The sequence below is a fragment of the Colletes latitarsis genome, chromosome 7 (genome assembly GCF_051014445.1).
Source record: "Colletes latitarsis isolate SP2378_abdomen chromosome 7, iyColLati1, whole genome shotgun sequence".
Taxonomy (NCBI): Eukaryota; Metazoa; Arthropoda; class Insecta; order Hymenoptera; family Colletidae; genus Colletes; species Colletes latitarsis.
The window spans coordinates 15378409-15406222 of NC_135140.1; the positions used below are offsets into that span (position 1 = coordinate 15378409).

General features: G+C 42.8%; 1 protein-coding gene across 5 annotated transcripts in view; it reads left to right on the top strand.

Annotated features, from left to right (window-relative positions):
• LOC143344100 (nucleolar protein 4-like) overlaps positions 1 to 23986 on the top strand; it is a 101201-nt gene extending 77215 nt beyond the window's left edge. For 4 of the 5 annotated variants that reach the window (XM_076769776.1, XM_076769781.1, XM_076769779.1 and 1 more), the window contains 6 exons: positions 9494 to 9828; positions 11940 to 12143; positions 14514 to 14660; positions 20180 to 20394; positions 21898 to 22088; positions 23504 to 23986. In XM_076769776.1, the coding sequence (XP_076625891.1) occupies positions 9494 to 9828; positions 11940 to 12143; positions 14514 to 14660; positions 20180 to 20394; positions 21898 to 22088; positions 23504 to 23670 (1259 nt within the window). In that variant the 3' untranslated portion in view covers positions 23671 to 23986. The remainder of the gene's footprint in view (positions 1 to 9493; positions 9829 to 11939; positions 12144 to 14513; positions 14661 to 20179; positions 20395 to 21897; positions 22089 to 23503) is intronic. The other variant, XM_076769778.1, reaches the window with a different exon arrangement.
• Positions 23987 to 27814: the final 3828 nt, after the last annotated feature.

A 27814-nucleotide genomic window follows, 5' to 3' on the forward strand; every position in this document is an offset into this window, starting at 1 on the left:
CCGCGGTTTACCGTTGTTCCGTTTCGTTTCGCGTCTTTCCTCCTACCCTTCGCGCCGCTCCTCCGGCGCCCGTTAATTGAAACGTTCAACGCTCGTGTTCGAGGGTTCGTAATACATTTTTCAAGCCTTGTTTCTCCCGGCTATCATTAAACCACCGTAACTATATTTAGTTTTAGAGGAGACTCACCGGCGGAGCAACTACCGTCGAACGTCGATGGCGGGATAGAAATTGAAAGGAGAATCGCAATGAGCGTAAACGTGGGCTTGATCTGGTTTAGGGAATCGTTAAACGAGATTGGATCGAGGAGTTTGAGGCCTATAATTCGTACTAGAATTAGATAGAGATTTTGCTTTATATCTGAAGAGTGATTCATCAGAAAATCCTAAATTTATTTCTCACCAGACATTTATTTATATTAGAAAATGAAAGAAATATTCGGTAGAAAGCTGTCCCTTCCTAAATAATTTCCCCGACACGACGAATAAATCGCCGACCCGTCATCGCGCGATTATCTGAATTTTTAATCAGTTAATATGCTCCTTGCCATGCTCAGGATGCACCTTAACGGTAAAGAATCTTTATTCAGCGACGTTTGCCAAAGAGAACGCGTATTGCATGGCCGGCGACTCCTCGCGCAGCGATGGGCAAAGCTGATTTTACACAACGAAAGTAATTTTCTCGTATCGTCTTAATTTGTTAACGAAGGATCTTATCAACGTAATTTCTTACGCGAGTTATCATAACACTTCGCTTGTTATATGAAAATAAGAATAATTTTCATACGCAATGGTCGTTGCCAGTCATATATTCAAACCGGTTTCGACCTTTGGTCGGTATCTCGTTCGTTTTTATACCTTTTTTTTTACTTTTTTCCCCCCAGCGAGGACAACTGACATCAAACGGGCGGATCACTATAGTTACATTTTGAATTCGTACTATTAGGCTCTGTCTCTCGAAACTGCGATGAAATAAAATGTTTTCGCGTTCCTCGAAATATCAAAAGATTATTTTCACCATTCTTTTTTCGGCCAAACTCGGCGGCATTTATTAATGATCCGTGGAAATTAATCTGCGGGAGACGTCTGGCTCTCAAAAGGAGGCATTCAAAGGGTGGTGGGATGCAGTAGAAACGCGCGGATCATTCCGTCATCGTAAATGTCACTGACCATTAGGCGAGGGATCGTCTGTTTTTCAGAAAGGTGAATTCTCACGGGAGATTCAAAATCGAGATACGGTTGCGAAATGAAAGTTCATGCACGTTTTCCAGGCGATCTTTTCAGCGCGATCCAGACGCGGAATGGGAAGCCTTTATCGGGAAATCGATTTTGCGAAACGCTTTTAATCGAAAAAGGATCCGACTGCCGACCGGAAAGGTTGGATCGAAAATCATTTGTTCGTGGCGAAAGATATACAGTTACGGTGAAATTCGAATAATCGTCGAAATGAATCTCCAATTCGAAACGTATAGTGATCTTTTATTAGGGACAGATCCAGATGGCATTGGATAAAAAGTATATTTTTTAAACCTCGTATTGCGCCAACTGAAATTTGCGATTGATTTATTTTAATTATTCGAAGAGATTGGTTATCTAACAATACGAGTGTATTAACGGAACCATTTATAAAATTTTAAAGAATATAGTTATTTTATGTAATATACAGTGTATTGTATAGTACTGGAATAATTTATGATACCAGACAGAAACTTTTTTGAATATTTATAGTATGCATATGTACTAATCTTTTCCTACGAAATGAAACATTTCTGATACATATCTTTAAGCACAATAATATGCATAGCATAAATATTTATAAAAGTATCAGTGCTCAAAATGCAAAATATTCAGAGTTGTCGTTCGGGACTCGAATGAACTCATTAAAATTATAATTTACTAATTTGTATTTGATTTTACGAAGGATAAATCGCAGAATAGGAAGAAAGAAATGCTCCTAAAGCCTTTGGATCTGTTTGAAAAATAAAAAATATTCGACGTCCTGTGTATTGAACAATAGAAATTACAGTCACTTACAAAAACAATATAATTTGTGTATCTCTACTAATTTAGATAATGTTATCTATGATTTGCCAAACAAATTTCGTGTCTGGTTTCTTTTTTCCACGACGTAGATTCTTCCAAGACTGTCGTGGATTTTTCATCCGTTCTTACGAATATCGAAATTCCGAATCTCGCCGTTCACAGAACCGGCAGTCGACTTCGCGATAGGGAATCTCCGCTTTAATGACCAATGACATTTACGAAAGTAACGCGAAGAAACGTCTGCTGGCGAGGCGAATCGTATCTCCGGCGATTTTCCCATATGGCTGTTAGTTTATTTCGCCACGAATACTTTCGTTTTCTCGTCATGGATGTATGCACATGTCGTGAGGTGATTTTCGGATAAGGGGAATCTTGATAAGCCCCTCGCGGCGGTGAATCATTTCGCATTTGCATGTCGGAGTATCATAGAACCATCGTACGTTTCAGGACCGGTCGTTATTTATTGACCGTAGAAATTTTAATATCGAATTTAACTATTTTCATCGATGGAAACAAAAGTTGGAATCGATGCTAACCAAATCATCGATTTTATTTAATTTCGTTTGACTATTAATGTTTATATTAAAAATTTAAAATTACTTAAATTAACACTATTTGTGCACGTACCAAATAATAGAATCAATAGTGGACGGAAGAATATAATATCTAGAGTGCATTCTATTGTAACAAATATTTGCTCTCGACGATCAAGTAAAGAAACCAAATATTGATGATTTTGGTGGCTAGTTTCGTGTTGCAATATTTAAACACTATGGGTAGGATTAATATAGCTAGTACACCTAGCTAACGCAATCAGTAACCTGATAGACCATCAGGATTCCCGAGAATCCCAATGATCCCAATGTCATCAAAGTGTTGATCAGGCTTGCAGGCCCAAGGTTATCCAATGTTATCAACGCATCTCCCTGATTCAACGAATTATACTGCGTGGTATTTGATGTGGAAGATAACTCTTGTTTGTACACTGCATACAGAATCATCCTAGCTAATTAAACCAGAAACCTGATGATCAAGGTTCTAGAGATCCTTAACGATCCTACTATGGCTACAAGTGTCGACCAAACGGTGTAGACTCGAGACTTTGAGATCGTAATAAAAGGATTACTTGGAATACTCAGCTACTAAAATCCAAAACTTGATGACAAATAATACTCAACAAAAATTCCAATAATCCCAACATCTCTACAGTGACAGATTCTGCAGGTCCAAAGCGTCTGAATCATTTCACAGTGACGCCAAATGCATGGATCCTGCTACACTATAAGAATACTATTCCTGTGGGTAATTTAGTAGACTCCAGTATCAAAAAGGACCCCAGGGAAAACTTCCTTACGTTAACTAGAGTCTGGGCGTATCCGTTCCTCCATGACTCGTATAACGAAGAGTGGACTAGTTATTCCGAGTCCAATAACCCCCTTGGCAGTGACGCGCCATGGTAGTCTTCGAACCATGGAGGCCACAGAATTCAATTTTATTTTTTATTAATAAATTGTATCACTACATTACTCATGGTTGTGTTTAGTAAAATTAAAGAGAAATCGATAGGGGGTAGGAGCAAAAATTTTTCGACGAAAAAAAAAAAATTATTTCCAGCCGCAGGGGTTAATTACAATCATTTTTGGTCAATAGACATACCCTCGAAATCCAACGAATTTTCGAGAAAAAAATTCTTTACTGAAAATATAATATGTGCCAGTCTGTAGGCCTAAAGGTTCTAAATCATTTCAACATATTTTCTTATTTCTATGGTGATATTTAATGCATGGACCTTACTATATCAAGTAAGACTAGTATATCTAGGATATTTAATTAGTAAAACCATAAATTTGAAGGCCCTATGACATCTTTCGGTAAATTAAGCATAACCTCAACCATCCCAACATCTACGGAGTATCTAGGGAGTTTCTTACGCGTGTGTACTCGATCTGCTGTACCTGGTGATCCTGAAAACCTCTTGTTCCCAAATATCTCAAAATGACAATGGCGACCAAGCTGTTCGAACACTTCCGAATTGTTTGGACGTTCGCGATCTCCCGATGGAGGCTCGAGTCGTACGGCGTAACAGTCCGGCAACGAGATAAAACCTTTTTGTTCGCTCAGCACGGTGGTATTCCGTACCTGGTCGTCGGAGCCGTGGGCGTGCGCCAGCTCGTCCGTGAATTTTGTTGCACGGCCGCGCGTAGCGGCTAGAAAAAGAGGAAGTCGCCGGGGCCGGGTATTAGTTTCCTTTTGCGGGAAGCGGCTGAAAGAATGAGGAGGACGAACTGCCGGGTGGGGTGGCGGCGACTGATTTCAGGTTCAGGCCGGCGAGTTCAGGAACGACGCTGGCGGGATTGGGTTTGGTAACCGGCTTTCTAGCCAACCTAGCCGGGTTCGCGCGTTTCCCCCCCTCTTTGGGGGCCCCCTCTTCTGCTTTTGCAACGCCGGCATCCGCTCGCCGGAGGCTAGGAACCCTCGGCGCACGTAGTACCGTACCCCCATGCACTCGTACACGCCGCGTGTACATTCGGCTCAAACGTGTTATGTCATCCTGTAAGTAATGTGGCTTCTCTCGGCGCAAACTCACGGCGCGAATAAATTACTTTCCGTTAATGGCTGGAACTCCGCGATTACTATTGTCGAGATGCGACGGGGTTCGAGGTCTCCCGATACCAACGCTTACACATGCAAATTTTTATTTAGCCGGGGCTTAAAGAGATTCTTTTTTTTAGCGCCGTTGGGGTATCTTCCGTGCTGAAAGTCAAATGCGCCGGTTCTAAATAGAATTAATTTCGAGCACTTTGGAAGTCTGATGAACCCTCCTCGACTTTCCAACAGTTTGCCCTCGTACTCCTTTTACGAAATACTTTCTTGAATTCATCTATAAACATGGCGGAGCAATATCGATGCTCCGTTAGGATATATTTGATGTTTCATCCTTGATGAACTAAAATTATTAATCGTCAAACCGTCTTTATTATACGTACATGAAAGTAAATATAACTCGGAATACTTGCAGTCGAAGTGCTGTTACAAAGCCTAACCTCAAAATTGTGACCACAACCTAGACTCGAGCGCCATCAGCTTCTACTGCTTCTGTTGCTTCGATTTTGATAAAAATTTTCTTGTTTCGCCAAAAAAACATTCTTCCTACGGGAAAGGTGTCCAAGTTGAGAAATCGTTTCCCTGACCAGAGACAAGAGCGAAGGGGGGGGAGGCTCCTGGTCTCACCGCGATGGCCACGAATTGTTTGAACCGAGTGTACAGGCGCAAGAACCAAGGTGCAGCAACCTCGAAGTTGCTTGAACTAGGGAGAAAGAGAGAAGGAGAGCTGGTGCTGCGCCGCCTCCTGGACGAGGGTCCAGTTTCCTGGGTCGTCTACTCGCGCGTTCAGTTACTGGTTCTACCGGAATCTTCCTGGAAGCGTGTGTGCGATCGTTGAACGCAGAATTAGAATCGACGACGTAGGGTGGCCGATTACCCGGCGCCTGGCTTTCTATTTCGCTGCGGGGATTTTCTTCAGTGCCTTCGGTTCTTCAAAATCCTCGGTCGATACCTTCGAAGCTTTCCTTACTCGTGGTACAAATTTCTCTGGCTAGCTTTTATTTCGTCGAACAAAATGGATCACAAAGGAAATTGTAACAAACACTATCGTGGGGCATAACGGTATTCGTTGGACCATTTGTAGACTAAAATGGGGAATTTTAGCAGTGGAGTAGAATAACGTCTTCAGTTGTAGCATCAATGTACACCTAGTATCTCTGTCCGTTTATTCAATACACGTGTGTAGAACTTGTTCTCTTAGAACCGCATTAATGGTAATTAAATTCCATTGTCAAAAGCGAGGAATAACGAGCGAGAAATAATACCACCGGTGAATTGGATCCCCATGGTTGATGAACTCAACGGTAGACGTGTTTACCGCAATATAGAGACGCTTCTGTAAAACAAGGCTGGTTGTTCAACCAGGCCACATGTATATACCTCGCAGCGGAAGACTTTAATTGTGCTCTGGAATTCGTATCTTTCCATCGTTAAGGAAGTCTATCCGAGATTTATTCCACGTCAGGTGTTTATAATATCAAGTCCTAGCGTGCTTTCACGATCGATGGTGGAACTAAACAGCGGGTTTTTTAACGCCAAGTCTAGTCACAGGTTTAGATCTAGCTACCCAAACGCACGAAGATCAGATTTTCCGACTACATCTTTCGCGTGGCAATCCATTAACACCGTTTCCAAGCCACGTTAATCGATCAGGATCAGGTAGAGGATCAATACCAATTTATTTTGGTCTCGATTGCACACTCGTCGCCCAACGCCTGACGTGACTCCAGTCATTTGAGTTCGCATAGATTTATCAAGTTTCCTTTCCGATGGTAACCTGTTTGCTCTAATATTTTGTGTTCCATTCCCGGGTTCTCCAGGCTCATAAATCATATTAATTGGCTGGGTATCTCGAGAGTAATTAGGGTAGGTCGAAGCGAGATATGGATTCGGTCCCGGTGCACGTTGTGGGTTACGTAGTCGTTCCGATTTCGAAATCACTCCGAATGAATACCTACGTCGAGAGAGACTAGGGTTCATCTTTTCTAATCGAGAGAGACTCTCCGGAGGAGGCAAAAGTCCGTGAGCAGCCTTTTTACGGTTCGCCTGCGGCACTCCCTACCCACGATCCGCAACACTTCGTGGGTTCACGTGTAGCCTCTTGCCGGTCAGACTTGTACCTGTCCTCGCCGATATCCTCGTGAAAGCACCTTTGCCGTACATTCTCTCCTGGGATCGTGACGATGGAGCAGCGTGCCTTTTTCTTGCACCTCGTGGTAGGGATCTACTTAGACTTATTACGGGTTTTGGAAACAGGTCGGCCTTTTTGCGCGGCGGAAAGGATACGTTCCTAAGCGACGCGTCGTGTCGCCGCTGCAAATACCGTCTTAACGACGCTGGAGCCCATATTCGAGACGCTATGCTCGCATTACGCCTCCGAACTGTTCATTTTCTTCTGTACTCGAATACTTTTACTCTTGGACCTTTTATTTTCAACAAATACGATTCGAATATTACGAGGTCGCGCTGTCGGTAAATTATATTTCGTTAAATGGATTTGTGTATTTGATTATTCCGGTACTCGAGTACTTGATCATTCGAATACTCGAATACCTTGAACACTGATTCAATTTCTATATGTATATTCGTAGTATTCAGTGAGCTAGAAGTCACATTCTTCAAGTACAGCTTCCATTTCGAATATTTGATTATTCCAGTACTCGAATACTTGATCATTCGAGTACTCGAATACCTTGAATACTGATTCAATTTTTACATGTATATTCGTAGTATTCAGTGAGCTAGAAGTCACATTCTTCAAGTACAGCTTCCATTTCGAATATTTGATTATTCCAGTACTCGAATACTTGATCATTCGAGTACTCGAATACCTTGAATACTGATTCAATTTCTACATGTATATTCGTAGTATTCAGTGAGCTAGAAGTCACATTCTTCAAGTACAGCTTCCATTTCGAATATTTGATTATGCCAGTACTCGAATACTTGATCATTCGAGTACTCGAATACTTGATCATTCGAGTACTCGAATACCTTGAATACTGATTCAAATTCTACATGTATATTCGTAGTATTCAGTGAGCTAGAAGTCACATTCTTCAAGTACAGCTTCCATTTCGAATATTTGATCATTCGAGTACTCGAATACCTTGAATACTGATTCAATTTCTATATCTATATTCGTAGTATTCAGTGATCTAGAAGTCACATTCTTCAAGTACAGCTTCCATTTCGAATATTTGATTATTCCAGTACTCGAATACCCGACTTAACCATTCGAATACTCGAATATTTTGAGCACAAATAATCGAATACTGGATTCGACTAGTTCCAGATCCAGTTCAAGTTTTAGCACTGCGTTGGCTGGTTGCAACCGCCATTATCAAGATAAGCGCGATCCACGGAAAACTAATTTGGCTCGATGGGAACTGATGCTTCCAAATAATATGCACCTGTGAACGGCGAAGACTAGTTATCTTGTAGCTTGGAAACGACTTTGTAATGGTCTTAACGGGTTAACTCGAAGTTGGTAACCACGCTCGTTTGGGAACCGTTAAGATATCCTCTGGCTCTTACAACCGACACAACATTGCACTTTCGAGATATTTCTTGCTTTGTACGTCTTTATAATAAAGTCGAAGTCCAATGTTATCAAAAAATGCGGATACTCAGGTTTCTGATTCTTTGGTAAAAGTCATGTTTTCTGAGGCACTCGTGCTAGCTCTAAGACAGACATTTTATTCTATCGCCATCCTAAATTGGGATAACTAATGCCACCAGCGTGTTCACCCTCGGATACCAGCATGATGAAGTTCTTACGAAATGCTATTTCTTCGATCATCCCTAATCAGCGGCGTCACGCGATCCGAAAGTGGCTTGCGTTCGTCGTTATTATATTCGTGGCATAAATACCACCCACGTGCCCACTGCTCCTTGGTGGATCTAGTCAGCGAATAGTTCCCAATCCGACCGTGGGAAGAAACAGTCGTCCTTTCCTTCTGTGGTCAGGAATTGAGGTGAGCCACCCCATTGGTCATTCTGGGGTCTACCAGTGTTCCAAGACAATTGACATACTTCGAGATTCGCAGGAATACATCATTCGACAGACTACGTAGATCCAAAACAGTCATCGATCTGAGTTAGGCTGAAGGTAGTCAAATTCACAGTTTGCACACGTTGTCGACGATCGTCTAAAACGTTGCCGCGCTCTCGCGATTATGTTGTTGCCGGCGTACGTTGTCTTATTGATTTATTTAGCGGGGCATGGAGTTTCGAAGAAAGTTGCGGATCGACAGATGCGAGTAAGTTCCACGAGAAACCGAGAAGTTATTTGAATTGTCTTCACGGCCAGGCGCAACAAGTTGACAGACGCCGTTCCAGATACAGAAAAACTTTACGATGTAATATCGAGTTACGCAACTTGGTCGGTGCGTTGTTGTGAATGCGAAATGGAACGTTCCGTTTCACGGTTTGGTGTAATTCGCCGGCCGCGAAGGAATCGTTCTAACGAAGGTGTGCTATTAAGTGTCGTTGAAAGCAGCTCTTTGGATTAAACGGAAACAGTTAAAAGAATATTCATTTGTATCTACTCGTGGTGTAATTCGTACTCGTTCATATTTTCTTTGCAATCGTAGTCTAGATATTAAAAATTTTCTACAACTTCCGCGAAAAAGTTTGAAATTGGCGCCTCAAGGCTCGCTGCAGTCACCTAGAGAGCGCTAATGTTGCCTAGATGGCGCTGCAGTTATAGAGGGCGATACGATAGAGTATTTCTACGATCCCCCAGACTTGCGACTTGTTTTAAGCTAATATTCGAAGCTTCGATCGGTTGTAACACTGTTAATTTTGGGCAGCCACAATGACGCTCGGTCGTTTTTTTATTTTTCAGACTCACGGAACGGCTCCTCGGATTTGGTGGACATGCCTGCTGGTACCGTTCCTAATTTGGGCGCCGTGGCCGGGGTCGGTAGCGAGGACATGGCATCCTTGTGGGCATCCTACGCCATGGGACTGAAGAAGACGCCGCCGCCTGGGTCGTCGGCGACGCCCTCCCGATCGGATCGCGACCGCGAGTCCAGTCCACCGGGAGGCGAGGGGACGGGGAGCGCTCACGACGAGACCAGCAGCAGTGGCAATAAAGAGGACGAGGACGACGATGACGAGGATGCCGACGAGAGGCTGGATCCCAGACATCATGACCCGGAGCGTCTGAAGGCTTTCAACGTGAGTTCGCGCTTTACGTAATTCTCGTGGTCGGCTTCTTTTTTGGGACGCGGCGGTATTGGAGGGGCGGGGACGGGGGGCGAGAGTTCTCAGCGACAAGCGTCTGGGAAGCACCGCGGAGTCCTTAATCAGTGTTACCCAATGGCAAAGTGGAGCACCGTTAGGGTAAGAGACGATATCCTCGGTGACACAGTTTTTAGGGACAAATAGCACTTGCAATAAGTATTCTCGTTTCTCAGTTACAATGACCTTCGCGAAAGATTTTATCATTGATATTCTTATCCTCTGGGCACACCTAGATGATACTCGTAGTCGCTAGAAATCTCGTTTCGTTCTCTGCAGGAGCGTTTCGATATTGTTTATGGACGTTCTGTAGACAATGGACGTCAAGTGACCTCGCGAGAATCCAGTGTATTTAAACACACGTTCAGTTAAATGAGATCCTTGGGCACACTTTAACATCGGCTCTTGTCATCCTTCTGTACTCGTTTTTAGTAGTATCAAATGCCACCCGTTAGGTTGTAAACCTAAGCGATAATCTAACCGCCTGGTCTCCCGTCCGCTATTCGCTCTCCCACACTTAGCTCGGCACATTATATCTTATTAAACGCGGCGAGCTATGCGCAAGATATTATCAGATGTTTGTAAACAGTCGAATGGAATCAATTGTACCAGTTTCTCGATGGAGTAAAGGCAGCATAAAACTTGCTGTGACATTAAGGTCAACGCAAGACATATTTATATGGATATATTTCATTATCGTTAAGTGCTAGTTCTCTGATGCAAGTCCCACGTGTTAAAGCTATCTCCGTGACCGTGAGTGACGTCACGAACTATTTTCTCTTTTACTGTAACGTTACGTGCTTGTATAATTGAGAGATCTTGCTTTTTTTCAATAGTATCAAACAATAAATGAACTATAGGCTTAGGCAATATCCTCACCTTAGGCTACTCTCTCGAGGATCTCATTAAACTCGTCGATTAATCCTACTCTGGACCCTAAGAGTACCTCGTGTTCATAACTACCGACTAAACAAGTGTTGTTTAATCAGGTCTGAATACTACTTGCAACATGCTTCATCCTTGGGTAATAGTTCTATTAAGATGAATGGTAAGAGGCCTCCTAAGTTGACTCTTTCTTCTCTATATAGGGTGTTCGGTCATCTGTGGGAAAAATTTTAATGGGGGATTCTAGCGGCCAAAATAAAACGAAAATCAAGAATACGAATTTGTTGATCGAGGCTTTGTTAAAGAGTTATTAAGTGGTTCTCACTCTACTTACTGACGTATCGATAGCCTTACAGTTTTGTGAATGAAAACCACTAGGACTGGCTTGCCTCAGCCCCAGTTCAACAGACGGAACTTTAAACGTTAATGACTTTTTAACGAAGCCTCGATCAACAAATTGGTATTCTTGATTTTTGTCTTATTTTGGTCTCTAGAATCCCCTATTAAATTTTCTCCCTGAGATGGTCGAACACCCCGTATGTAGCCAGAGTGCCTCTAACATTTCGAACTCGGTATCGCCAAACGACTCAAACCCGAACAGAATCTCTTCAGCGCGTTGTGCGCCGTTCGCAGACAATTACAACAATCTAATTACCCGCGATAAACGTTCGAAGAAAGGCGCAACACCTGAAACCGTATCCCGTCGCCTCGAATGCTCAGAGCCATTTCCTCCCGCGTCGGTTGCGTTAAACCGGAAATGGCGAGTTTATTGCGGCCGCCATTACCGGCCGTAACCGCGTAAAAAGGTACGAACTTGCTCGCAAGAAACACAGCCTAGGGGAAAAGCGGCTGGCGATCCAATGAAAGCCGAGCCGGCTGGCGTCAGACTTTCCCCGAAAAGGCCTCAATTATCGTAAAATTTTATGAAACCCACTGTTTCCTCCCTTCCGTTGCGGAACCTGAAATCCAACCAGGGTCCGCAGCTGGCCGTGAGCCGTCCAAGCGAGTAGCTCCTTTATTAATTACAATTAGTTTAATAGAGGCCCCCGTGCGTTCTCCACCTCCCCTCCTCCCACCGCCGTGAAATTCTTAATTCCGTCGGCAGCGAAGTGTACGGGCTCGTTTAATTCATTCCGCGGCGGTCCGTCCGCGTCCCCTTACAGATGTTCGTCAGGCTGTTCGTCGACGAGAACCTGGACCGCATAGTGCCCATCTCGAAGCAGCCCAAAGAGAAGATACAGGCGATCATCGACAGCTGCACCAGGCAGTTCCCGGAGTTCGCCGAGAGGGCCAGGAAGAGGATCAGAACGTACCTGAAGAGCTGTCGGAGGAACAAACGCGGCAGGGAGGGTGCACCTTGGGACGCGGTGAGTTTCCATTACCTCTATCTTTGTAGCTTGTTTGGTAGGTCCTTTAGTTGCTTAACTGAATTCACAGCTTGGAGTTCGGATGGATAGTTCCGAGGGGTTCGCCGCCCAGCGACGCTCGTGTATAGTTGACGAAACAATTATAGTGATCTGCTTGCGTCAGTCTCGAGACGTCTGTCCAGTGATACCCTTATTGGGTGGAAACTTTTAAGCAGGTTTCTCTCGCAGACTGAACGTCCAGACCCTTAAACTTGTAATACCCAAAACAGATCCCTTCAGACCTGGTGTAAATCGTTGACAGTGTGAGTCTAAGCTCCTACCATTTTGGTAGCCTGCAGTTTTTACGAGATCGCTATATTTGTTGCAAGTATACACCTCACGGAGGGAATTTCCCCAATGGATCCACCAGAAAAGACGTTTACGTTGAAGTTATTATTACAAACAGGCTTTGCAACAGTTATATTATGGTGTAGTCTGTAGTGATATATGCCTAGACTTTTACGAGACAATATTTTGAGAAATTAAACTATTAGACGAAGCTCTGTCGTCAAATGCTTATTAAATTTCGAGGAATCCATTAGGGAAGTCCCCTTGGTAGTTGCGAGTTCGTACAATAGATGGCGCTTCCTATCGTTTCTGACGAATAGAACCAGCATTCCTTGCGGAAGTAAACGTTTGAACTTCGAGCTGTATAATAGAGTGCAAGGAGAGCTTTGTTGTACGGCTGTGCTTGTTATGTTTTTTCGAAATATTTTCCGTCACACTTTATACACTTTATCACATGAAACCAGTCGTTTAAGATCCGTAACTTCAAATAAAACACTGATGAACCTGTGCTCGTACGCTTGAATAACTACTTTAGGGACATCTTGTTCACTCTATCGTAATGGATGAACTATCCAACTGTGGTCGTAGATTTTGTAAATGGCTGAACATTTTGAAGCTACCAGGTGCCAGTGATCTATTTAGGACTACTCTCTTAATTCCAACTGTCGGTTCCTGTTCTTCAGGAGACGTACAAGTGTCCAAACTAATTTTTAGTGTATTTGACAAGCACTTCCTCAGAATGTGGATCATTCTTTGAATCACCATTTTGGAAATCTCTGTATTATTCTTTTATAGTTCACACCAAGGAGGTAGATATTGCAAGCCTGTGCGATGAGTGATAAGCACACCATCAACTACTTCGCATTCCAATTGGGTGTACCTCACGTAGTTCACTATATTCCATCCACTTAGCGTAGCTACAGATTTTGAAAGCGAACGTTCATGATTAAAATACCACTGAAAGGAACAAGTTCGACCACGTTGCTTAGAATAGTGTCCCTTAGAAGTGTCATTCACTTTGGCCCAGAAGTGTCATGCGTCACGCATGTGACTGATCTGATCTGGCGATGTTAATTCTTCACCATCACTGTCAAAAACCATTCGTGCTTACATTCGTCCTCTTTAGTCCAGATTCTTAAGTGCGTGGAACGATGGGAGTATAGTTAGCACAAGTAAGAGGTCACATTGCTATCACTAGGAACACAAAAGTGATTTCCTTTAATAATATTATTCATAGAAATATATTTAATTATCTTGTTTTGGAATATTCCCATTTTGTGAGGTGTCAATCTCGTACTGATTTTTTGGTAAAGTAAAATGGTTCTAGAGTTAGGTTACTTAAGTCTCCAAAACTAGTACCACAACTTGCTTATTAATGACTCAGTTATACCTAGAAGGTTTAGGTCCCACCAGTTTTTTATTCATAATTAAATTCCCCAGTTAGATAACAATTCAACAGTGTTACAATATTTACGGATGACACAGGTCAACGTTAATTTGAAGCTTTGCTTGTTCGAGCCAACGTAACGCGTCCCTGAAAAGGGGCATGGTTAGGTAGTTGCCAAAAATAGCTAACAGTATCGACTTGGAACAATTCTTTCACTTGGCTTCATTCATTCTCCTTCAGGCAATAACGATGGGTATCTAACTTAACATTTCACGCAATTCATCGCATTAAGAACGAAGCTCTCGGGGAGGCTTAAACCATCCATCGAGAGAATGCTTCACCTGGACTTCTTGAATTTTATAATTTTTAATTGTTGTTTAGTTGCTGAAATCTTCGAGTTTGTACTCTTGACGCATCGATGTCATAATTTTCTAGTAACCTGCTACGGCCACACACCAAACTATTTGTAAAACAATTCGATTCCCCATAGTTACAGCGATAGTTATTAAATTCCTTTGAATTTCGAAACGCTGTCGGAAACGTTCTCAGTGAACCGCCTACGGGTCACCCGCGAAAGCCCAAAAAATTCCTGAGGTCTGAGTCAAGTTCGAGCTTTCGGTATGCGACGATCACGTGACGCAGGCATTTCTTTTTAGGCGAGGCCCACTCCGGCACACTTGACCTCCGTGCAGGCTGAGCAAATTTTGGCAACAGCCTGCGAAAATGAGAGCGACAACGCGAAACGCATGAGAGTCGGTCTGGAGCCTGTCTCACAGCCTATGCCAACTCTTCCGGCCGCAACGGTGAGTAAAATTAGAATGAAAAGAGCACTAACGTCGCCTCCGTCCGTGCGAATCGAGCTTTGTTTCGTACGTCTTTCGCTGTCATTTTGCGATTTCACGATTTCACGATCGCCGGATAACAAAAACTATTACAGAGCGACCACACTCCGACGAAAACGTTGAACGCGATAATACGATAATCGAAAGAGAACAATTTCTGTATGCTCGGTGTAAATAATGCTTTGGAAACGATGTAAGAAGTGGCGCGATAATTTGAAACTGCTAAAATTTCTCGCGTATCGCGACAGTGAATTTAACAGAGGTTCGTAACCGTGTGTCACGATCGATTAAACTTTGGAATAAAGCGAGTCTTCTGGAGCGCTTTGTGTACTAAATTCGTTTAATTTTCGAACTTATGCGTCAAAGGTGACAAGTTTGTTCGAGTGGTGCGTTAATGATCCGTTAAAATAACCGATACGGTCGAAACCTGTAGGGTTGGTGTACATACAATTGTTACTCTGTATATATTATTTTTAAGTTCTTATTCAAACATATGCGAAAATACTAACAATCGTACGATGATATTAATAGTGTACCATAATAGCAATGCTACATACTTCGTATTGTCAGACATCCAAAGAGATAAATATCTTACAAGATAAGAGTCTTCTTACAACACTATGTTGTTTGAAATATAAACTAAAATAATAAATATTTAATACTCCAATGGTGCATTTATAATTTTGTAGTATTCCAATGGCGTCAATGTTATTTGTTTACAAGTACTAAGAAAGCGGTGTATGTCAAAGTTCCGGTCACCAATTAACACAAATACGCGGCCCGCCATTGCATTTAACACTTTAAACCGTAGTGGGGACGATTCCATTGCAAGTATGCCTAACGATCGATGATGAAAGAAGCGAGGCAGTACCGTAATATTTTCTTAAATAATTTTTATTGCACTCGCGCTTAATAGCCGTAAGCATCGATCGTAAAACAGCCGTTATAAATACATTATTTGTAGGTTATATCATTGCTTTAAACCCGTAATTGATACGCACCGATAACGGAATTAAATCGGAATTCAAAAGTGTAGATAGGCGGGTACGCGTCTCGATAGTCACGCGGGGTTATAAAGGGTTAAGTGTTCCCGTAGGGCGCCATCTAGACTGTCCGTGGCGAAGTTGTCGTACGATCGGGCACGCAGCTTGCTCTCAAAACCCAAAGAGGTGAACTCTTGTTATTGTTTATAAAAAGCAAAGTGCTCCGATCGAAATAACTGAACCGCAACGGCGATCCACGTTTCGCGAGGGGATCCCGAACGGGCTCCTGACGCAACACCGTGGACGATAAAGTTTTCCATAAACCGTCGAGAGCTGCCCCGGCCATAAAATTATCGTGCGTAGAAATCCGAGCGACGCGTCACTTGCGCAACGCTTCGAAGTGTGATACGTGAAACGAAGCTAGGATTGATATAGGTACACAGAGGCCGGTGATAACCCGCGGGTCGCGCACCTCTCCCACTCTGATGCAATGGCGCGCACACACTGACCACGTTCCACGCGTGCCGCCTGAACGACGGAAAAATCGAAATATATATTCCAACGCCAGGAGTCGTCAACAAGCTCCGGACCGATTGCGTGCCACAATAGCGCGGACCCGTCTGAAATTTCGCTTAAATTCTAGCTGCAAATAGCTTGCTCGAAGTATTTACGCTGAAAGGGGTGATGCCTCGCGCTACGGGAACGGTACATCCCCGCGCACCAGGTTCCATTTTTCAGACAGTCGTGCTCGAAATTGTTCGAGCACACGTGCTTTCGTTTGCCCCTCGAGAGGCTTCTTTCGAGCGATCTGATTAAGCGGAGTCGAAATATGGACTTAAATCGAAATGCTCATTACGGGGGAAAAACCACGTTCGTCATAGTTAAACACATCGAACACTTAGATAGACGTTCCACTTAAAAGGAACTTGTTCTTCGATTCATAGAGGACAGCTACTCCAACTATATCAGTTTCCATACTGGTTCCAAAACCTGCATCGTTCGATATTATCATTCTTCGCATACCTAAACTGCTGCATGTAAAACGATCCTACTTTCCACACTTTGTTTTACTTCTCCATTATAACCGTGGTCAACTTTCTTGCATTAATCGTCTTCAGCAAGGTGTAATCACGGAAACGGTATACATACATCGTTTCCATAGTCGAAAGTAACGCTTGCCATCCGGTCAGGAGAACCAGACATTCAAACCTTCGGGCGTTACATTCTACCATTAGTCGTTCACATAGCGTGCAACTTTTTCATCGACTATCCTACGATAGTATTTAGATGCAAGAGTTGCTAGATTCATGGCCAACCAATGAATGTTTAGCATTCTCTGATACTGACCAGAACCAGTGAACGTTGCTTCGCGTTACGACGTCTATAACCACAATGATCTGAAGATCTCACAAGCACGTTAATCTGCACCACTACACTGCACACATAACAAGAACCATGACTGAGAGTTATCAATCCACTCAATGTTTCCCGTATCACCTAAGATGGGTACTCGGCGACCCATCTTAACTATAAGCATAATATGTAAGGATCTTCTCTCTTGGGTCTTCCTATCCTGGTCTGGGTTAGGTCTGATCAGAACTGACTTTTACCACTCACTCTTTCGCACCCTGTACTAACTTAAGTCGGTACAAGGTCCCAGGAATCCCACATGAAAGTGAGATGAGTGGATTTGACCAAAAAATTCTCTGCACCAAGCTATTATTGAGATAGTAGCCCAGGTATAGGAGAACATTAGTTCGATCGGGGTTTTCGACATATCTAAGACCAGTAAGTCCCACTCCAGCACTAAGAATTACTAGATCATAGGCAACTACAAGACATACACCCTCCTTCAGTTTTAAAACTACGTTCAAAGTAGCTCAGAAACATCAGGACTTGCTAGGTCATAGTCAAGTAGGAACCATCTGCAGCAATGATTCTTAAATTGAACGCTCCTGGAAGCATGAAAAGTTGCTTGTACCAAGCAGGTTGTTGGGTGAAGTTAGGTCTGGGTTAGTAACAGCAAGAATCGATTCTCGATCATTAGGATGCTCTCCCCAGAGTGTTGCATAGACCAGATCGCTGACAGAACAAGCGTGCACGCATCGCGTTCGCGATCGCAGATTCCCTGGTTACCTATAGTTCGTTCACCCTAATCGCGGAATGTAGTTTCCAGAACGTTCGAAGCTCGTCTTGTGCTCGAGGTTCGTAGAGCCGCACCGCGTCGTTGGCACACCTAATCCTCCCTCTGACCTCTTGAATACTGCACGTCTGCTCCCGTCCCGTTTCCCCCGTCCCGGAGCCAAGAAGCTAGAACTTGGTCTCTCGTTTCGACTTATCTACGTTGAAAATCCCTACCGAGGAGGACCAGAGATACAGGCGTCTCGGTGGGACAGAGAGGGAACGAGAGACCGATAACCTCTCCGGCGACCTAAACCTAACCCATTAAGGAGAAGACCGGGGTTCGTGCACGGACGCGGCTATCTGCCGTGGCCACCTATATAATTGACGTCAACGCACACTGCTCGCCTTTCATAAAAACACCTCCCTACATCCGTTCTCCTCTCTCTTGACGATTTCATTCCTCCGTGCACGCCGTCGGCCTCTGGCACCCCGCCCCCGTCCACGGTGCGCCCCCTCTCGTCCGTGGCGTCGTTCTTTCTCGATTTCGTTCCTCCCCTTTCTTTCTGCCTGGCTCTCCTCTCTTTCCTCGAATTAATTTCCTTGCCCGCGAGAGCTTACTCACGCCTCGACGTTTCTGCCCGCCACATCTGGCCGCCTCTGCGGGCTCCTCTCTCGGTTCTCTCCTTCCTGGCTTTTTTGCCGCCAGTTTTTTCGACCCTCCACCCCGTGCACTCGCGGCGGCAGGTGACCAGGCTGCCGCGTACGAGTTCCGAGAATGATCGCGGCGCGGACCGATGCGGGGGAGCGTTTGTTCGCGGGAGGATCGACGGTCTGTTCACGGTCCGTTGACTCATGACACGTGGTGCTTTGGTGACTGTGCTCTTCGACCATCCGCGGACAATAGAACTCGACGGATCGTCAGTGACGAGTCCCCGTGCTTCCGTGAACATTCCGCGCGAGTGTCCGGCGCGATGTGTTGAAGGAGCAGGTGGAGAACTCAGCTGGACCGACGCGACACAGTGAACGTGGCATTTTGGAAACGAGGGCTAAACATGAGGAAAAAGAATCTGAGGGTAGTTCACAAGCAGGTGTACGATCGCGTGCAGATTCAGCAGGTACATCTTTAAGTACGGTTTACAACCACGTGTGTTCCTCTCTCCCCTTGGGGCATAGCGTGCTCGCCTTTGGTGAAATCTTGGCGAATTTACGTCGAAAACTGCGTCCAGCAAATTCTCGCTCGCCACTGGCGGAAATTGGGTCAGAATGCTTAAAAATCTGGAGTGCGAGATAGTTGCTTCTCGCGTGTTGTGGGTGGTGGGGGTCGCCAATGAGCGAGCCAATCGGCGGAGGCAACAAAATGTAACGATTACGATCCGTTTACCGAACGATACAAAAGTTGAGAACGGGCTGAGGCTCGAAATGATTTGTCTGCGATCGATTTCCAACGCTTTCGTTTAGGTGAATTATGACGATGAGTTTCTGGTAGTTTTAGATCCTTTGAATGGGGTGTTTTCGATGTTATGTTCAGGCATAGTTCCAGTTTGATGGTAGACGGAAATTCTGAAGGTCAGAAGCTCTTGAAACACGAAGTCTTCAAATCTTAGATAATGAGAAAGTAAAAAATTTTCTATTTTAATTCACTGAACTTTGTTATCGTCGTTCCTGATGTTCGAAGTCTTGAAACACAAGATCCTATACAGTATCATTTTAGGTGTAGGTTTCGAAACACGTTCACCATTTTCCTTCTTGCTATTTCAGAAGTGGATTTTGTTTCTCTGATAAAACAAAGCGACTATCTCTATTTGTTTAGGAGTTTCAATATCGTTCGACTCCATTACTTTGTCAATCTTTACCAAGGGATAAATCAACACAAAATAACTGACATATATTTCTTTAAAAAATGTTCTCTTGTGCAATTTTATACGTATTATTTTCAAGATTTTCATACAAAATTTGATCGTTTACGGATCCACAGTACATCATGCCACAAAATTGAAACTATAACACGCTTCATAATTGTTGACAGTCTATAAGGTGATTAGTCAGAATTAATAATAAATAAATCAGAACTAACCAAATACGACTACAGTATGTACACGATAGATATTTAGAAATTGATCTGACTAACCAGTTTATAAATACTTTCTCCATCACAAGCGATAATTATGATTTTAAACTGTAAACACTCGTGGAGTTGTTTTGTATGTAAGATAAATTTTATATGTAAATTCTACCATTAATTTATCAATGAGCGCGATGAGCATGACGTTAATTAACTTGTGGTACCTGATTTAATATTAAAACGCGGAGGCTCGACGGTTCTCCATCGTAAATTTAACGCGAAGAGGAACTAAGATCGCGTTCTGGTTCCAGCAAACGGACGTCCGGTCAAGTTTGGAGCATTTCTCGAGTACACCGGTGAAATCACTTCCGGGCAAAAGGGAGGATACACCACCGACATCGCTAACGTCCCTGGCGCCGTTAACCAGTTTGGCGAACTTACCGAGCAGCACCCTCTCTTCTACGCCCCTATCTCTAGCACCAGCGTCGAAGCTGCTCACACCAGCGGACAACAAGGGTCTCATGAGGTCAGTACGATGAACTAACTTTAAAGCAGACTCGACCAATTTCTATATGAATTATACATACAACATAATGGCATCTATACCGATTTTGCAAATAATTACGCCAAACAAAGATACAATTTCATAACAAAACTATTATTTGGAGGGCAATGTTTCTGGAAATCACTTAAAACAGTACTTACCAAGACGTCTCACATAACTCACATTCATTTTGGACACTATAATTTACTAAATAACTAACACTTTATAAAAATAGAACTTTCAACAAACAGGGTCACCTCGTCAGTAGTCGACACTATAAATTACTTATTACACTTCACTGCCAATTTGTCCTTAAATACAGTAGAGTCACTAGTTGCACTAGGTCACTGAAATTTAAACGGGACTGAATCTTGTTGTTCGTTGCATGATGTGAACAAGTAGAGGAGACAGTAGATAAGCTTCAAGTGTGGTTGGAGGAGTTAGACATATACAATAATTACAGCAATGATTCTTAAAATGAACCTGATTCGTAAATTGAACATTTCTATCTCACCCAACCGGGGGTGGATTCCTCTTTGGAGCCAGCAAAGCGTAAAAGACGACATCATTACAGTAATGATTCTTAAAATGAACACGTGATTCGTAAATTGAACATCTCTATACCCCTTGGAGCCAGTGAAGCGCGAAAGACTACATTTAAAACACGATACACGCTGGTAGTTTATTTTCATCCTTTCATCCCTAAAAGATGAACCTCGCTCAAATACTCTCGTTCAAAAAGAACACTTTTATTCGTACTATTTTTGAAGTCTAATAAGATTGTCACTAGATCCCCTCGCCAACGGGAAATTTGATGATAATGCGCTATTCCGCGCTCCGTTGTATCCTCTGCTCGCTCATTTCTCTCAGCGATCCACCACAATACGGATGACGTCTAAACCGCTTACTGAAATACGGCAAGATTCAGTATAATAATCGGATGAGGTCACGGACTCGGCCCTCGGGATCGTTTAGGAAATTCAAGCAATCCCGTTTATATTTAAGCGACCTAGTACTTAGCAAGATAGGCCAGTTGTTGATCGCCCAAATTTATCAACTGGAAAATGCAGCTAAGGCTATAGAAGGCGGATCATTCTTGGCCAAGCTTCGTAGCATTCTGGTGGTGATTTTGAGAACATCATCAACAATGACTCTTGTTTCGAGTCTGCCAGAATGTTACGAACAGAGCCTCCATAATTGAGCATTGATAAACAAGCTCGTACGAGTCTACGCGCCGAATCGACGTTCAGTAGCGACAAAAATTACGCACTCCTCTCGTAATCAATTCTCCGGCACGGTCATTCTCGCTCCCTGATCTCTCATTCACCGATCCCGGAGTAACGACGATGAAACAGGCGCAGATAAAGCGTCGCGTAGCCGGTCAAAGATCACGGAACGAAAAGTGAGAGAGCCGGAGGCGGAACCGGGCGGAGCTAATCAATGCTACACCTTATCGTTAACACGAATCTCGCTCGCGTTTTTCAGCCAGGCGACGATAGTCAGCTCGTCGGCCGTTAATGGTGTTGCCAGCGGCGGTGCACCTACAGCGATGTACAGACCGAACTTCAGCCAGGCGTTCCAGCGTGCAGGACCAACGACAGTGCCGCCAACCCTGTCGGCAGGACTGTACCCGACGCAGAGCTTCACGTCGGGCCTTCTGAGCAACGGTACACAAAGTAATATTGCTTATCGGTGTCCATATAAGTTCGCCTTCGCTGAGCCAGCTCACAAAGGAACCAGTCAGTAGTGGCAAACGACCATTTCAATAAAATTTCCAATTTACCCATGTGTCTACTGACATCTTAAATGAACTTCAAACCCACCAATCAAACCTTTTTCATTTTTGTTCAGCTGTTAAAAAATTATTAATATTATTTTAACACATTGTTTATGAACATCCTCTACATTTGAAGTGTATTGAAGAGCGATGCACTTCTTATTTTATAGCATTCTTGATGACACTAATGTGGTTTGGAAGTTTACAAATGTTGGGGATGATTTATTGTAAGTGTTGCAAGGAAATTGTATGTTGGTCACAAGTAATCACAATCATTTTTGATATTAAAAATGAATCAAGAAACTTGTTCTTACCTATAAGTAATGAGTCAAGTTTTTCATATCAGTCATATTCTATACCTCTGCAAATTAATAAATTACCTCTAAAAGTGTGTGGACATATTCAACCAATATTGTAACTATGGTTTTTGTAGGTATAGCCTCTGCTATTCCATAACAATTTTATTGAAATTTATGTATGCCACTACTAACTCCCCTTATTAATTTTATTTTATACAACACAAAGTGTATTTTGTATCCTTCTGGGTCATCTTACACAACTTCAATGCTGTTTCTATAGTTGCTACAGCTTTTATAATTTTCATAATTAACCTTGGTATCATTCTAATTTGTGCAAGACCAAATACTTGTTTGGAAAAAGACTTGTCACCACTTTCTCAATGCTTAGGAATTGTTCAATCTAAAGTGTAATGCTTGCTATGCAGTGACTACTAACGTCATTTTCTATTTGCCAATGTTTCACTATGATTATCCAATATTCACTTCTGTTAATCTTTCTAATATCCTTAAACCATTGCCATATATACATTGTAATAATCACTTTATAATAATTATAGAAAATTCTTTTAAATAGTATCAATGAAAGTATCAACCACTTCTGAACGTGAATGCAATTTCATTGATATCAAACATTGACTCTAAAGACTAGACCACGAATAATAAAATAATCGTAGAATTAATATACTTTAGTACAACTACAATAAGAATGTAAAAAATAGGAAAGGCAAACACTGCAAAGCTCCATAAGTGTAATAACCTAACCACAAATTCTATTGTAACTCTTACTTCATAATTTCATTTAACTATTACTATACATCGGCCATTTTGATCTAGTAACCAATCAAAATATGTTTGATTTAACAATTGCATAATTTTCAGGGATTAAGTTCCTCGAAAAGAATTCCCAGTTACAGCATGCACGTGGGAAACTAAATAACCTGCGCTTGGCACTGCAAACACGCTTGAAACCGTCGTAACAATTAAATCTAACCTCTGACCTGAATTATTCTTCCAGGACCGACGGACTTGAGCATGAAGAACACGAAGCCTCTTCTGAGTCACAAACTGAACGCGACAGAAATGACCGCCGTCCGGCAACTGATCACCGGGTATCGAGAGTCCGCCGCGTTTCTCTTGAGGTCCGCCGACGAGCTCGAGCAACTGTTGCTCCAGCAACCATAGAGCTACGTTTACGTAGCCAGTGGCCAGCAGCTTGGCTCGTAAGCCCTTCCGGGCGATGAGCAGACGCCGTGAAACGCGACCACGGCGGCTACCCGATCCCAGGACCCGGAGACTTCAACGTTAGCGCGAACGAAGCTCGCTCAATCTCCGCGGCGTCGATGTTACCGACGATTGGTAACAAGTTTCTATTATTCTCCAGCTGGGAAATACATCCCCGAGACAACGTCGGTCCGCGAAACCAGCGGACGCCGCGAACCCAATGAAACTTACCCCGCGAAAAAGGAAGCTGGAGTTTTCTACGGCGCGTGGTTCTTCTGTTGGGCGGCCGCGAGGCGGGGTGACCCCCGTAACGATTCGCGCGGGAATTTTGAATCGCTGGCCACGGCCGAGGGTGGATTTCTTCTTAGAACAGAGTTCCCACGCGTCACGAATCGCTAGAACGCGTTCATAGAAGATAGGTTTAAGGAAAACTATTCAAACAGGGTGTACATAAAGAGGATTTACAGATATTTACTTAACTACCGATAAGCTTAAGCTTAACAAACGAGACGGCGTGTGTGGCGTGCGTGCGAGTGCGTGTGTGGAGAGGCTTTGACGGAGAGCGGCCCGGGCGGGAGATTTGAACGTTGCTCAAAGATATTTGGCACCTTCTAGTGGATCTTGCGAGCTATGCGAGTAACCGATCGCAACGACCACGTATATGTTCAAAGTAAACGTTTCTGTCTGGGTTCTTTTTTTCTACTCAAGCTTGCGGGTTCAAGTAACCGTGCGTCGTGATCGTTTTCCCGGCGATGTACATACGGCTGATCGTGAAACACGAATCTTCGTTCCCTGTCAGTTGAGGGGGGAGGCGATTTGAAAACGCGACGAAGAACTCTGCGGTCACACGTGTACATAGGAACATATGTACGCATACGTTCGCGCATAGACATGTGTATATAAATAGGTCGCAGGACAAGATGGCTTTTTTTCTACTGGCGACGCGTCAGTGAGGAAACGATGGGTTAATTGATAATTAATTGTACACTGGCTGAACCAACGTGGGTCGGTACAGAGCATAATGTACTTGAACTGTGCAGGTTGCGTCGATAATCGTGGCTGAACGCAGAGGTTCGATGACTCGAAACAAAATGGCGGGGTGTTCGAGGAGCAGAGCTTTGGGAACATGTATCTAGACTGAGGTCTTAGTTCGATGGAGGATCTTGTTGAAATGAGTTCTTGTTTTTGTTTGTTTTATGTATTTATGCGGGTTAAGTAATTTGTAGAAAAAAGAAAGAAAGGTTATGTTTAAGTAGAGCGTTTATACAGAGATGTATAAATGAACTACTAATTTATATGAATTTTTTTTGTTAAAGAACAAAGTTTTTATCTTAATTTGTTGGTCAAGGTAATGATTTCTTAGCTCTTAAAGGCAGGGACGGCATTTTCTAGAATTGTTTTATATGCAATGTTGCGAGTTCGCAATGTGTATTTTTGTTTTCAGCTATTACGATACCTTTTTGAGTATGTATGTTACCATTATTCGGTTGGAAAATTTATTACAGACCCTGGCACGTGTGTTTCTTTAATGTAGTGTATGCTTTGAACCATGTACAAATAAATCGCGTTAAATGGATAAATTGACCGAGGTGTCATAAAATAGAAAATCATTGCTGTTACATATATTGATTTTAATTTTAAGTTTTTCGTTAAAATCCTCAATCCAATCAATAAAGTTTTGTCGATCAGTTTGCTTGCGTATCGAAGCGATTCTCAAAGCTCTTTTCCCAGAAATCAAGCACAGCAAGAACGCAAAATTTCTTTCTGAAGAATGGACTGTAACCCACGATCCTCGACGCAAGTTGTACACATTTATCGGGACCATCTTGTCACGATCTGACAATACGTTAAAACCGTATTTGTGGTCTCCGGACGCATCACTGTGTTACCAAAGAACACTGATTATTATTATTATACGATAATATACGTAGCGCTATATATACACGCGTTTATTTCTTCCTCTCTTCTTTTTTTTTCCTCTTTAGCGATTTCTTTTTTTTTTTAAGGTGATACTGTCGTTCGCATTGGACCAAGGAGTCATTCTAACCCGTTTAACCTGTACGAGAAAACATAAGCACACGACAGGGGTCGCGCCACACCGATATCTTCCGCCATAGATCAATTTCATCGATTTGTATTAATTACGTGTCGCCGTAATTGTAATAATTATCGCGTCTTATTATCGCTATTACCATTTATATTATATTATATCATATTATTGTCGCTACGATTATTGGTTCCCACGAACCGCGAGGAAGAAGGGTTGTCGCCCCTTTCGTGGAGACTAATTTCTCGCGATGCAGCGTCGCGCGTTAATTCTATTCTGTCGTTGTTTTGTACATAGTTTATACACGTCGTCGTATCACGTTACGGAGCAAAGGAAACGAAAGGAAACTGCGGATACACGAGTTTCTTTTGACGAGATATGAAGAGAGAATATATATATATATTATTATTATTATAATTATTATATGCAGCATGGCCGGTTTGAGTGTATACATGCAATTATTTCACCGATTATGGCAGATACCAATAAACGTTGTTCATATAAAAATTGTTGACTTGGTGTGGGAAAATATAACATTGGATTGGAGCTTCTTGTGAGATTATTACTTGCAGAAATTTCAACGTTACCTATTTTCGAATGGAACCATATCCTGTTGCGTTGTACGATGCATTCAACGAGGTAAATAAATTTATTAGATACTTTTTTTCCATTTTTTTATTCAAACTCAAATGACAGGGGCAACAATTTAATAGACTTTCCATTAGAACTTTCTGTGTCGCTTAATCTTCTAATCATTTTCGATGGTTACGATTCCATCCATTGTGAAACTGTGAACACAAATGTAGGTCAGTTTGCGTTGTTTTTACATAATAAGTCGGAACAGTGACTCAGTTCGATAATTGTCACCAGTATTTATAGACTTATCTAAAGAACGATTGACGATTGATTTCCAAAAATGACTGAAACGAACAATGAGATACGCGCAATCGTAGTATACAGTTCAAAGCAATTGACGCGGTATTTAAATCTTTGACGTAACCCTGGAAACAAGTATTATATTTGCCATAATATTCCAAGATGAACAATTTTTATACCATCGACGATTGTTGTATCTTCGGTGCTCGATGAATAATTTCGTGAGTACGATCGAACCGGACACACTGTATATGTATATATATCGTATCGTATTGTGTGTATATACTGTATGCGATTGTAAAATATGTTCACGCGGATGATCGATGGCCGTAGTCGCCACGACCGGGCTCGAGTACACAGAGAAACATTCCGCCATTATGGGAGGGAGGACGGTTAGGAAAAAGAAAGGGTTGACGAACAGCTATACGACTGTTTTAGAAACGAACGACTTCTCACCTGGCCCCCATTGCACGAAGTCATGCTTCCTTTTTCCTTTTCCGTTTCGCCACCGTTTTCACCGTTCGAGGTCGCGTACCGTACTTGTCTCTCGATCAATGAAAGTAACCGTGAAAAGCGTATCCCGTCGGTCGACGATCGCTTCGTTCAGATATTTTTAGCGATGGGTGTATTAACTAACTTCCAAGCAGCTCGAATCGCACAAAAACTTAAATCCATACGAGCTACGTCCAAAGCCACAGGAATCTTCGAATTCTCGAGAGCCTCTATAGCCTCGAACACTTGAAAGATTCGAGTCTTAAACCTCTGGACCAGTTGGAAGGCATTTGGAAGTCTTGAACAACTTGAAAAGTCTTAAATGCCTTGAAATTCTGAATACCCCAGAAAGTCTCCATTGTCTCGAACGTCCCGAGTATTTTAAAACACTCGAACATCTTGAAAGTCTGTTTGACCAAAGTTACCCCCAGATATTTATCCTTATTAAACGAGTCTGACGAAATTGCTCTTTGCTAATATTTGGAAAACAATTCCGAGTTGAGAAGGTAAATCTTTTCATAAATATGTGCATTACTGACTGAATTTTCATCATCGAAAGAGTCTCAAACAACGTCAAACGATCTCAAACACGAGTGGTAATGACCAATATTAATCAGTAAGTTCGTGACTGTTCCCAGGACGATTATCCTTTTTAAATAAACGTGTCCACTGCTGAACATTCGAAAACAA